General features: G+C 38.9%; 1 protein-coding gene across 22 annotated transcripts in view; it reads right to left on the bottom strand.

Annotated features, from left to right (window-relative positions):
- LMBR1 (limb development membrane protein 1) overlaps positions 1-13,744 on the bottom strand; it is a 242,939-nt gene that overhangs the window by 81,973 nt on the left and 147,222 nt on the right. For 19 of the 22 annotated variants that reach the window (XR_013524121.1, XR_013524115.1, XR_004728109.3 and 16 more), the window contains 2 exons: positions 5,466-5,546; positions 300-376 (listed from right to left, as the gene is read on the bottom strand). Coding sequence is in view for 16 of the 22 variants with exons in the window: in XM_078343354.1 (XP_078199480.1) it covers positions 300-376; positions 5,466-5,546 (158 nt within the window). In the remaining 6 variants the exon portion in view is untranslated. Of the gene's footprint in view, positions 1-299; positions 377-5,465; positions 5,547-7,842; positions 7,966-13,744 lie in introns of all 22 variants that reach the window. The other 3 variants (XM_078343349.1, XM_078343350.1, XM_035254270.2) reach the window with 2 other exon arrangements.

Genomic DNA, 13,744 nt, shown 5'->3' with positions numbered 1-13,744 from the left:
TCACAGAATTTAAAGCAGGGCCTCAGCAACACCTTGTCGTTTTAATTTTCAATGACAACAAAGGCTGAATTTCCTGCTTTCATGAAGAAACAAATAATCTTCGGAATTTCTTAAAAACTGCTATTAATTTCCATTTTTGTTTTACTAGGTTTTCATAAATAAAGGCATAGATGGATTTTAATCCTGTTGATAGAATCCAGTTTACTAGAAACCATTTAGCTGAGGGAGCTGCCACACTCAAATGCTGAAGTAAATAAAGTAAAATTTGCTTTTATTTAACTAGGCAAAGAAATTCTTACTGTCTGAATAAGAAGGAGAATCATAACAGCAGGATACACCAAATTTCGTTCCCACGCTGAAGCCTTTTTCCGCCTCTCTATTAAAAGGAAAAACAAAACAGTTTTCTCCAGATTAACATTTTCATTCCATAATGCTATAATCTGTTTTTTACATAATTTCTTTTTTAAAAAACATAAATTACTTTTAATTTTCCCCCACAAACTATAAAAACTAGACATAGGGCCTCGCTGTGTCACCCAGGCTAGATAGAGCACAAGTGGTACAGCCACAGCTCACTGCAACCTCCCGGCTCAAGTGATCCTCCCATTTCAACCATCTGAGTAGTTGGGACTACAGGTAGGTGCCACCATGCCTGGCTAATTTATTTATTTATTTTTTTGTAGAGACAGGGTCTTGCTATGTTGCCCAGGCTGGTCTTGAACTCCTGAGCTCAAACGATTCTCCCGCCTCAGCTTCCCAAAGTGGTGGGATTTCAGGAATAAGCTAAAAATCATAATTTTAAAACCAGTCTAAAATACCTCAATTCTGTGATGCTTGAATTTCAGCTCTGTGAAGACATCTCAATTGTTAAGGAAATATATTGTTCATATACAGCTTCCTTTGAAAATATAGAAATACAGTAGGCCTCCTATAGCCACAGGTTGTGCAATACTTTTCTATCAAATAGGGATTTTGGTATCCATGGGGCTTCTGAAACCAGTTTCCCTTGAATACTGAGAACCTGCTGTATTTGCATTTGATATAGATCTACATATTGATATATATCCGAATGAATAAAGTGACATGAGTAAAAATCCCTTCTGTTCTGAATATCCCAAAGATAAACACTTCTGGTTTTCTGAAGGCTGAAAGCAAACTACTTTTACTTACAATGGACTGTGTTATAGCAACACCAATCCTCATGCTAAGAACAAGTAGAAAAGATAAATCAAACTTAATTTTTAAATAAATCTGTATGAACACATCAGAGAGCTACCAAGAAAATGAAAATTGAGGGGCCAATATTCTGTGCAGTGAACTGAGCTAAGACCTCCAATTTGTACCACACCTTCCACTGCCACGCATTTCCCAATATATAAATGGCATGGACCCAAGAGGTTGAGAAATCAGTGGTGAAAGGCAATGATTCTGAAGCAAACCTTTCAGCAAACTCAACAGAGCCAAGAAGACAGACACTGACATTTCGGGCCACCAATGCAGTCAAAATTTGAGAGGCTATGATCACAAGAAAAGAAAAGGGCAAGGAAGTGAGCCTGGCACACAGTGCCACTTTCCCTTCAAGGTATCAGTGGCTAAGAGGCTGAGAAGAACAACAGAAAGATGAAACTATGAGGCTGAGAAGCCAAGCAAAGCTCTGTCAAGCTCATGTTTCTTAAGAGGCAAAAACTAAAATTCATTGAGAAAATGAGGTCATAGTCAATAATTAGACAACCAGGCTTTCAATTAGGACCAATGAAAAGCTATACCCCAGGATGAAGGAAGGCCAAAGTGGAAAGAGAGCAGTCCTTATAAAGACCAAAACCTGGCCTTGAATGATCTCAAGCCTAATGGACTAGATTGATATAGCCCTACTCTGATTGTCTTCCAGAAGCAAAAGTAGATTCTCCCAAAAAGAAGAAAACAGCAGAGTTTCTATAGTTATAAGAAATATCTGGCATTCAATTAAACATTACCAGATATCGGAAAAAGAGTCCAGGAGTAGTGGCTCATGCTTGTAATCCCAGCACTTTGGGAGGCCAAGGCAGGCAGATCACTTGAGGCCAGAAGTTCAAGACCAGCCTGCCCAATATGGTGAAACCCCATCTCTACTAAAAATACAAAACATTAGCCAGGCATGATGGTGGGTGTCTGTAATCCCACTATTTGGGAGGCTGAAGCAGGAGAATCACTTAAATCCAGGAGGTAGAGGCTGCGGTGAGCCAAGATCGTGCTATTGCACTCCAGCCCGGGCAACAAGAGTGAAACTCCATCTCAAAAAAAAAAAACAGACCTCCAGTTGATCCACATGTTGGATATGTTGGATTTATCAGAAAAAGACTTTAAAATAAATGATTAACATATTCAGTACAATATATGACAAATGGAAAATTTTACAAGTAAATTTGAATCTATAAAAAATAAACAGAAAACCTAGAACTGAAAAAATAATGTAACTCAAATGAAGAATTCAATAGTTATGACAATAGTTACGACATAGCTGAAAGAAACCAAAATGGAAGACAGACCAGTAGAAAATATCACAGATTGAAGTATGAAGATAAGAAAGGAGATAAATACAGAAAACAATATAAGAATGAAAAAGTCTAGCATATGTGTAACTGCAGCCTAAGGAAATAAGAGAGAATGGGGCAGAAGCCATATTTGATAAGATAATAGTCAAGAATTTTCCCAAACAGATAGAAGACACCAAGCCACAGAACCATGAAGTAACACACAGACTTCAAGAAGGATAAAGACAAAGAAAACCAAATCTGAGCACATCAGAGTAAAACTGCTAAACAAAGACAAAAGGAAAACCTTTAAAGCCTCTCGAAAGAGCAACAACATGACTTTTAGCCAGAAACCAGAAGACGGTAGAATGCCATCTTTACAATACGGAAGGAAAACCACCCAACAGAAATGTTTAGTATGTTTTCCAACACACAAACACTCAGAGAATCTATTGCCAGCAAACCTGTGTTTTTCAAACAGAAGCTAAATGAACATTAGAAATGTAAAAATATACATACAATCAGGAACATATGAATTCAAATACCAATGAAACACCATTTCACATCAACTAAGTTGGTAAAAATGTAAAGTCCAACATTGTCAAGTATAGGCAAGGATATGGAGCAACAAGGAGCCCTCCTCATGCCTGGCAGGAATGCAGACTACTACAACTATATGAGAAAACCATTTGGCTTTATCTGCAAAGTTGCACAGGCACATATACAATGATCTTGCAGTTCCATATCCAGTATGTACCCTAAAAATACATATATGCCAAGAGATACATACCAGAATGATTATAGCAACATTATTCATAACAGCAAAAGACTAGAAACACATCTAATATCCACCGATTGCAGGACGACTGAAGTGACTTCAGGTAATGTATTATTATTAACAGAAATGAAAGTAAATGAACACCATATCTGATTTTCAAGAACATAACACTGGACTTCCACTTCTGAAGCTGCAGCAACAACAAGGGACCAGGTTTGTCATCCAGCCTGAAACAATTAAGAAACCAAAAAGTACACATATATGAAACAACAGTTTTCAAGACACTGGACATCTGATCGTGGAAGAACAATGATGCCTGAGACACAGAACAAACCACACAGTCCTTTCTGACCCAGCTTAACGTCTTGAGAGTTTCCAGGCCATGATGTAGGCAGGAGCACCACAAGCTGAGCACAGCTCATCCCTTGAGTTGAGAGCATGAAATGGGAATCTCGGGAGACTAAGTCAGCTGGAGTCTGCACAGCAAAGTGCCAGAAAAAGAACTCCAGGGTCTGCCAAGAGTCACCCTTGAGTATTCAGTAAAGAATTCAGTAAAAAATTCTCAAGTATATTGGCTCAGGCATGTGAAGAAACAACCCATGGCTGAAGAAAGAACCACCCAAAAATATGAGAGGAAACAGCATAATCACAAAAGTACAAGACAGTACAGAACCTCATCAATCACAGGACACTGGACAGAGTTCGTAGAAGGGTCTTGCTTTAGCAGTAGGGAAGACTTAGCCGTAGGTGCAATGACCCCCTAGTCCAGTCTAAAAAGTCTTCAGAACAAGACTCAATAATATCAAACTGTTTCCAGGTAACTTAACTGCATTCCAGAACAAAGTTCCTCACTTGCAGAAATACTGTAAGTCGCCAGGTGTCATGGCTCACTCCTATTATCCCAGTACTTTGGGATGCTGAGTGGGCAGAACACTTGAGTCCAGGAATTTGAGACCAGCCTGGCCATCTCTACCAAAAAATGCAAAAAATTAGCCAGCTGTGGTGGCATGCACCTGTGGTCCCAGCTACTCAGGAGGCTGAGGTGGGAGGATTGCTTGAGCTGGGGAGGCAGAGGTTGCAGTGAGTTGAGACTGCACCATTGTACTCCAGCCTGGACAACAGAGTGAGACTCTGTCTCAAAAAATAAAAAATGAAGAAAAAAAAAAAGAAATACTATAAGTGAGGCATCCAACAAGGTAAAATCTCACCTGACAAGGTAAAATTCAAAATGTCTATTTTCTAATAAAAAGTTCCCAGGCATGCAAAGAAGCACAAAAATACTACTGATTGAGGAGAAAAATCAATCAATCAAAACATATCAACAATTAATACAAACGTTAGAAGCAGCAGACAAAAACGTTAGAAGTGCTGTCATAACTACACTCTAATTTTCACAAAGATGGAGGACACAGACTGAATGTGTTAATTAGAGACATAACAGAAGATACAAAACAGGCCCAAAAGGACCCTCTAGAGATGAAAACTGAGTTGTAGAAAAACTAAAAAGCAAAAACCATTAGATGAGATTAAAGGCAGATTTGACATGCAGAAGAAAAGATTAGTGCAAGTGACACAGCCATAGAAACTAACCAAAATGAAACACAGCAAAAACAAACAAACAAAACCTAAAAAATATAGCAACATCCTTGAGCTACAGCCTCAAATACTTGTAATTGGAGTCCCTGAAAAGGGAAGCATGAAGGGGAAAGAAAAAATATTTGAAGAAGTAATGGTCAAAATATCTCCAAACTAGTTGAAAACTATAAACTCCTAGCTCTAATAAACATGAAAGAAAACTACTTTAAGGCATATCACAATGAAACTGTTCAAAATCAATAATAAAGACATCTTAAAAGCAGAGAGAGGGAAAACAGACGCATTAAAAGATAAGTATGACAGATGACTTATCAGAAATAATGTAAGTGAGAAGGCAATGGAGTAACATCTTTGAACATCAACCTTTGAAAAGTCATTTTGTATATACATAAAACAAAAAGTCAGTAAATATAAACTTATCCTCTCCCCAAACTAAAAGATAGTCTTTATTAATGATTTGGGGCAGGTTGAAAGTTTTAACATAAAGATTTCATAAATTTTCTGATGTTTCAGACACAGTAAAGTCTTTAATAAGAAACCAAGACCAATAATACATAAGTCAAGGAAAAAAAGTACAATACCTAATTTTGACTTAAGAGTCCTCACATTTTCAAGTTCTTGTTCCAACTCCATTATGTTGTATTCCACTGATGAAGACAGCCCTATTCAAAGCAAAAATATTTAGAAGGATAACAGAACCCCTAACACTATAGAACAGGTAGCCCTTTAATTAAAATATAAAATAACACATTACGCTAATTGAAAATAAAAACAAATGCTGCTGTGATTAAGAGGAAAGCACATCCATATATTTACCAATGAAAACTTCCAAGTTCTTGCTGATTAAACACTACACAGAGTGATACAGTGGACTGTGGAGACTCAGAAGGGAGAGGGTTGGGTGGGGGCAAGGGATAAAAAAGCTACATATTGGGTACAATGTATGCTACTCCAGTGATGGGTGCATTAAAATCTCAGACTACACCACTATAAACCACTACAAACCACTACACATCCATGTCACCCCAAAAGCTATGGAAATAAAAACATTAAAAGTAAACACCACGTTTCCAAGAAAATTTTTTAATGTGGTAAAGTTCTAATTTGAACTTTATAACATTAAATAAAAGCACTGGCACCCCAAAAACTATGGAAATAAAAACATTAAAAGTAAACACCACATGTTTCCAAGAAAATTTTTTTAATGTGGTAGAGTTCTAATTTGATCTATTAATCATCTTTTCTTAATTACAGAAACATATTGAGCTTACTATAAAAAGTGAAAAAAATCAAGATCTCCTTTTCTCCATCTCACCTTCTTAAAATAACAATCAGCTTGGCTGATGCTTCCATAGCTTCCCTCACATTCAGAACCACATTAATGGTTTTTATTTTATATGAAAGGGGTCAATCAGACATATTACTTTGCCATTTGCTTTCCAAGTCAATTACATGTCCAAGTTGAGAGCTGAATAGCATTCCATAGTACAGATGTTCTACAACTTTATGTAGAATTATTCCCTTTACAAATATTCAAGTTTTCATCTTTTTTTGCCACTATAAACAGTATTGCAATAAACATTCTTGTATGCATATCCAGTACATTTTGGTTATAATATTTCTGTAAGAAAGATTCCCAAAACTTAGATTGCTGAGTCAAAGGGCATGAACATTTACAGGTTACTTCCCCAAAACATTGTAATAGACTATTGTAATAATTTACATTTCTATCAATAGCTTTGAAAGTGTCTATTTTCCAATATCTTCCTGAGCACTGGATGTTACAGCTCTTGAATGCTAGCAATGTAATGGGTGAAAAATGTTTTCTTATTGCCACTTTAACATGCATTTCCCTAAATGTGGTTGAACATATTTCTGTATGTTTAACACCTAAATTTTCCCTGTTCATATTTCCAGCTTGTTTCTCTAATGGCAGATCTTTGCATTCTTTCTATTTTGTCTGTTAAATTCCGAAATAGAGAAATTAAAATTCCCACTATAAGTGGACTTTGAGTTCTCTCAGTTTTTAAGAGTGTCTTTTTTTTTTTCCATTAAGCATTTGTATTTGACTGCTGAGACTGAGGGATTCTGTTTGCTAGGGGGTCGTTTTCTTTTTTTCCCCATCCTAGACTGTTACATCCTCCTTATGAACCATATATTTTATCATTTCATAACGACCCTGTTTGTTTTTAATGCTTTTCAACTTAAATTCTGTTTTGTGGACTAAGTTCTACTTTGTTTTTACCTACCTTGCTTGCATACATTTATACACACACCTTTAATTTTAAACTTTCTTTTTCCCTTATCCAGCCGAATCTTACTTGAGGTTTAATCTATATCAGTTAGAATTCATTGGCTATAGGCAACTGAAATAGACTCACTAGTTAAAACAGAAAAGGAATTCAGAAGATAGAACCAGTAGGAAAAGTTTCCAGTAAAGAAAGTAGAGGAAATGGGCAGCTGGGAGTTGCAGGTGGCAGAGCAGATGGACAGTCTCCTCAGACGGTAACAGCTGGGATGACTCAGTCCGAGTACTTTCCATCTGTATGTCACTATGATTAAGAATAAAAGTCTAGGAAGCAGGCGTCCTAATGGCATAGCTTAGAGTCACATGTTGGTTTCTTGGAGAGCCAAGAACTTTGATGAGTAGTTCCACCAATCTCATCTAGCCAGGGAAATCGACAAATCCAAATCAGGTACTTTACTAAAAAAAGGGCAACAGATGCTTGTAGCAAAAACAAGGTTGAATACAGGTTGAAAATCCAATATGATAACCTGTTCTTTCACAGTCAAATTCAGTCCATTTACACTTAGCTAAATACAGAGCTTGCATTCAGTACAATTTAGTTCAATAGCTGATAAACTTCATTTTATACTTTCTATATTTTAAGTATTTTTTTAAAACTCTGTCTTTATAAAATAAAACATGCACATTAGTTCAAAGTGTCAAACACACGCACGGGTTTGCCATCATGTCTTCTCCCTCCTGAATCCACTTTCCCAAAAGTCGCTGTCCAGCTGGTTCTTCTGGCATTTGTCTGCCTACTGCAACTTCTGGATGTCCTGCGCAGAGCATTCCCACTGTGGCAAGTGAGGAGGCGAGTGTCTGAGCCACACACCTCTTCACTCCTCCCTTTCTCTCGATTTGGCCACAACAATCATTTTAGCTAGATTGATATTCAATGTGTACATTATTATAACAACTAAAATGTTCATCCACAAAGTCAACTATGACCAGCTGTGCTTCCTTCCTTAACATTCTTCCCACCCTGAGAATTAGCAATGATTTCTTTTTCTCTTAATTAGTTCTCTAATCTAACACGTACTTAACACAAATTCAAACCCAAAACATCCTGCCAAACGTCTTTACTTTCCCTTGGTTTTTATATTCCTCGGTTATACTATCAACTTCATTTTCTTGAAGAAATTTCTCCTGGTGTCTTTAGACCTGCCCACCCTGGATGGACTGCCCTCTGTGCCCCCGGCCCCTCACCCTGGGACTGCCTGCCCGCACCTCCTGTGGGGCGTCTCTTATTTCCTATACAGCCCATATCTTTTCTTATTTGCTCCCTTGTGTAGATGGTGCATATCCTCCAGTGGTTTGCTAAGAAAAGCTGAATGTGAGGTAAATTTTTAAAGACTATACGAGTCTGAATGCTTTACCTTTGCTCTTACATTATAGTTTCAGTATAAAAATCAAGGTCAAAACTAATTCTCCTTCAGAATTCTGAAGGCATTGCTTCATTCTTTTTGAATGTGAATTGCTTTTTATTTCCCTTTCAAACTACGTAGGATCTTTGTCCCCTGTGTTCTTGCTGAGAGTGTTTTCATGTATTGTGTTGGGCACTAGATGACCCTTTTCAATCTCCAAGTTCATGTCCTTTTCTTGATTTTGTCACTTCCTCCACCACATTTTCTCTCTTCTATTTGGAACTCCTATAAGTTGGACATTGGATCTCCTAAGCTGGTTCTCTAATATTTTTAATTCTTCTCTCCTATTTTACCTATTTTTATCATTTTGACCTATCTTCTGGAAAAGTTCTTCACCTTCCAATCTTTTTGCTTTGTTATTTCTGAATTTCAGGAATGCTTTTCTGCTCACTGAATATTCAATTTTTATGAAACCTGGTCTTTCTCGTGAATGCAATCTCTATTTCTGCCTGGATATTGACGGATTTGTTTTGAGACATTCTTCTCCCATGCATATTTTATCTCCGCCAAGCACTCCCGTTTGATGCATACAGGAGGCTTTCCTTGGATGTCTGGTGCACCTTAGTTGTCTGCTCATATTTAACACTGAAGCAGTAGGAGGGCGGAGCAAGATGACTAAACAGAAGCCTCCACTGATTGTCGCTGCTGCAGGGGCACCACATTTTAACAACCACACACAAAAAAGCACTGTCATAAGAAATAAAAATCAGGTGAGCACTCAGAGTACCCGGTTTTAACTACATATTGCTGAAAGAGGTACTGAAGAGGGTAGAAAAGACAGCCTTGAATTACCGAAGCCAACCCCTCCTCATTCCAGCAGTGGCCGTGTGGTGTGGAGAGAAACTGTATACTTGGAGCAGGGAGAGCACAACAAATGGGAGACTTGGCATTGCACTCAGTGCTGCCCAGTCACAGCAGACAGCACAGCTGTGCTGGGCTTAGCCAGTGCACACCCACAGAGGGAGCATGTGGACCAGCCCTAGCCAGAAAGGAATTGTCCATCCCAGTGGTCAAAACTTCAGTTTTTCAGCAAGCCTCACCATCACGGGCTACAGTGCTCTGGGATCCTAAGTAAACTTGAAAAGCAGCCTACGACACAAGAACTGCAATTCCTAGATAGCCCTGGTGCTGGGCTGGGCTTGGAGCCAGTGGACTAAGGGCAGCCCATGACCAGGCAGAGTGGCTAAGGGAATGCTTGCAACACCGCTCCTTCAATCCCAGGCAGCACAGCTCACAGCAAGGAAAGTGACTTCTTCCTTCTGCTTGAAGAGAGGAAAGTGAAGAGTAAAGAGGACTCTGTCTTGCATTTTGGATACCAACTCAGCCACCGTACAATAGGGCACGAGGCACAGTCATCAGGGCTCTATTCTAGGCCCTAGCTCCTAGATGACATTTCTGGATATATCTGGGCCAGAAGGGAACCTGCTACCTTGAAGGGAGGGACTCAGTTCCAGCAGGATCTATCACCTAGTGAAGAGCCCCTGGGCCCCAAAGATCCAGGAGTGATACCCAGTTAGTATGCTATGGGTCTTGGGGAGACTCTGAGACACGCAGGCTTCAGGTCTGAGGCAGCACATTCCCGGCTATGGTGGCTACAGTCAAAGACTCCTTCTGCTTTTAGAAAAGCAGACGGAAAAGTAAAGGGTACTATGTCTTCCAGCTTAGGTACTAGCTTGGCCCCAGTGGGATAGAGTATCAGGTGAGCTCTTGGGGCCCCTGAAACCAGGCCTAGGCTAGTGAACAGCATTTATAGACCTGCCCGGGACAGAGGGGAACCCGCTGCCCTGGCAGCATTCACCACAAGCTGACTGCAGAGCCTCTGGGCTTTAAGTGACCATTGGCAGCGGCCTGGCAGAACTCCCCATGGGCTGGTGGTGGTGGTAGCCTTTGGGAGAGTCTCCTCAGCCTGTGGAAGGAGGAGGAAAGAGTAGGAAGGACTTTGTCTTGTGGTTTGAGGGCCTGTTTAGCTGTAGTAAAACAGAACACCAGCTAGATTTCTAAAGTGTTTGACTCCAAACTCTGCTTCCCAGACAGCATCTGTGGACCAGCCCTGGGTCTCAGGGAACTTTTCACACTGAAGGGAAGGATACAACCTGGCTGGCTTCCCCCCTACTGATCATAGAGCCCTAGGGCCTTGAGAGAACACAGGCAGTAGCAAGCAGTGTTTACAGTGGGCTTGGAGCGGAACCCAGTGCTGTGCTGTCTTCAGGTCTCACCCAGCACAGTCCCAATGGTGGTGGCCTCTGGGGTGCTTGCATCACCCTAACCCCAGCTCTAGGAAGCTCAGCACAGAGAGATGCTTTATTTGGGAGAAAGTAACAAGAAAGACAACAACAAGTAACAAAGAACAAGAGTCTCTTCTTGGCAATCCAGAGAATTCTTCCGGATCTTATCTAAACCCACTGAGGCATGACCACTATGACTCTGCAAGAACGACAGCATTAATGGGCTAGGGGCCCAAGTTCCTTTGAATATCCAGAAAGGCTTCCCAAGAAAGACAGGCACATACAAGCCCAGACTGTGAAGACTACAACAAATACCTAACTCTTCAGTGCCCAGATATTGATGAATGCCAAGAGTCAGGACCATCCAGGAAAACAGAGATATACAACCTTTCAGACAGAATTCAAAATGCTTGTTCTGAGGAAACTCAAAGAAATTCAAGATAATACAGAGAAGGAATTCAGAATTTTATAAATTTAACAAAGAGATTGATATAATTAAAAAGAATCAAGCAGAAATTCTAGAGTTGAAAAATTCAACTGACAGAAGAATACATCAGAGTCTCTTAATAGCAGAACTGGTCAAGCAGAAGAAAGAATTGGTGAGCTTGAAGGCAAATTTGAAAATACATAGTTGAGAAAAAAGAATGAAGCAAGCCTACAATATCTAGAAAATAGCCTAAAAGGGGCAAATCTAAGAGTTTTTGGTGGCAAAAAGGTGGTAAAGAGAGAGATGTTAAAAAGTTTATTCAAGGGGAGAATATCAGAGAACATCCCAAACCTAAAGAAAGAAAGGATTTCAGTATTTTTATATCGAAATGTAAGAACAACAAGGTTATGGAACACCAAGTAGATTTAATTCAAAGAAGACTACCTCAAACAATCAAACTCCCAAAGGTCAAGGATAAAGAAAGTATCCCAAAAGCCATAAGAGAAAAGAAACAAATAACATACAATGGAGCTCCAGTATACCTGGTAGCAGATTTTTTTTTTAATTGCGTTTTAGGTTTTGGGGTACACATGCAGAAGAACATGCAAGACAGTTGCATAGGTTCACACATGGCAGTGTGATTTGCTGTCTTCCTCCCCTTCACCCACATTTGGCATTTCTCCCCAGGCTATCCCTCCCCAGCTCCCCCCACCCGCTGTCCCTCCCCTATTCCCCACAATAGACCCCAGTGTGTAGTGCTCCCTTCCCTGTGTCCATGTGTTCTCTTTGTTCTTCACCCGCCTATGAGTGAGAATATGCGGAATTTCATTTTCTGTTCTTGTGTCAGTTTGCTGAGAATGATGTTCTCCACATTCATCCATGTCCCTGCAAAGGACACGAACTCATTGTTTTTGATGGCTGCATAATATTCCATGGTGTATACGTGCCACATTTTCCCAGTCCAGTCTATCATCGATGGGTATTTGGGTTGGTTCCAGGTCTTTGCTATTGTAAACAGTGCTGCAATGAACATTTGTGTGCATGTGTCCTTACAGTAGAATGATTTATAGTCCTTTGGATATATACCCAGTAATGGGATTGCTGGGTCAAACGGAATTTCTATTTCTAGGTCCTTTAGGAATTGCCACACTGTCTTCCACAATGGTTGAACTAATTTGATTTTTTAGTAGAAACCTTGCAGGCCAGGAGAGAGTGGCATGACATATATAAAGTGCTGAAGGAAAAAAACTTACACCCTAGAATAGTATATCTGGTGAAAATATCCTTCAGGTATGAAAGAGAAAGACTTTCCCAGACAAACAAAAGCTGAGGCATTTCATCAACATCAGGCCTGTCCTACAAGAAATGCTAAAGGGAGTTCTTCAATCTGAAAGAAAAGAATGCTAATGAGCCATAAGAAATCACCTGAAGATACAAAACTCACTGGTAATAGTAAGAAAACACAGAAATATTCTAACACTGTAATTATGGTGTGTAAACTCCTCTTATAATAAGTAGAAATACTAAGCGACAAACCAATCAAAAATAATAATTACAACAACTTTTCAAGACAGAGACAGTAGAGTAAGACAGAAAGAGAAACAACAGAAAGTTTCTACAGTGCAGATTAAAAGTGTGGGGATGAAGTTAAAGTGTAGAGTTTGTATTAGTTTTCTTTTTGCTTGTTTACACAATGTGTTAAATTGTCTTCAGTTTAAAATATGGGTTATAAAATATTATTTGCATGCCTCATAGTATCAAATTGAAAAACATACAATGGATACTTTAAAAATAAAAAGCAAGAAATTAAATCCTACTACCAGAGAAAATCCCTTTCAGTAAAAGGAAGACGAAAACGAAAGAAGAAAGAGAAGACTATACAAAACAAACAGAAAACAAATAATGAAATGGCAGGAGGAAGTCCTTACTTATCAATCATAACACTGAATGTAAATGGACTAAACTCTCCAGTCAAAAGACATAGTGATTGAATGGATAAAAAGCAAAACCCAATTATCCATTGCCTACAAGAAATACATTTTACCTATAAAGATACATATAGATTGAAAATAAAGGCATAGAAAAAGATATTCCATGCTAACAGAAATAAGAAAAATGCAGGAATAGCTATACTTATACCAGACAAAATAGATTTCAAGACAACAAGTTTAAGAGGAGACACAGAAAGTCATTATATGATGATAAAGGAGTCAGTTCTGCAAAAGGGTATAACAATTGTAAATACATATATACCCACTGGAACATCCAGATATATAAAGCAAATATTATTAGAGCTAAAGAGAAAGCTAGACCTCAGTACAATAATAGCTGAATACTTCAGCACCCCAGCACTGGATAGATCTTCCAATAACAAAATCAAAAAGAAACATCAGACTTAATCTGCACTGTAGAACAAATAGACCTACTATATATTTACAGAACATGTCATCTAATGGACATCAGAATAAATATTCTCCTCGGCACATGGATCATTCTC

Source organism: Callithrix jacchus, chromosome 11, assembly GCF_049354715.1.
Source record: "Callithrix jacchus isolate 240 chromosome 11, calJac240_pri, whole genome shotgun sequence".
NCBI classification, from domain to species: Eukaryota; Metazoa; Chordata; class Mammalia; order Primates; family Cebidae; genus Callithrix; species Callithrix jacchus.
The sequence above is the reverse complement of the archived record's forward strand: the minus strand, read 5'-3'. Positions and strand labels throughout refer to the sequence as shown.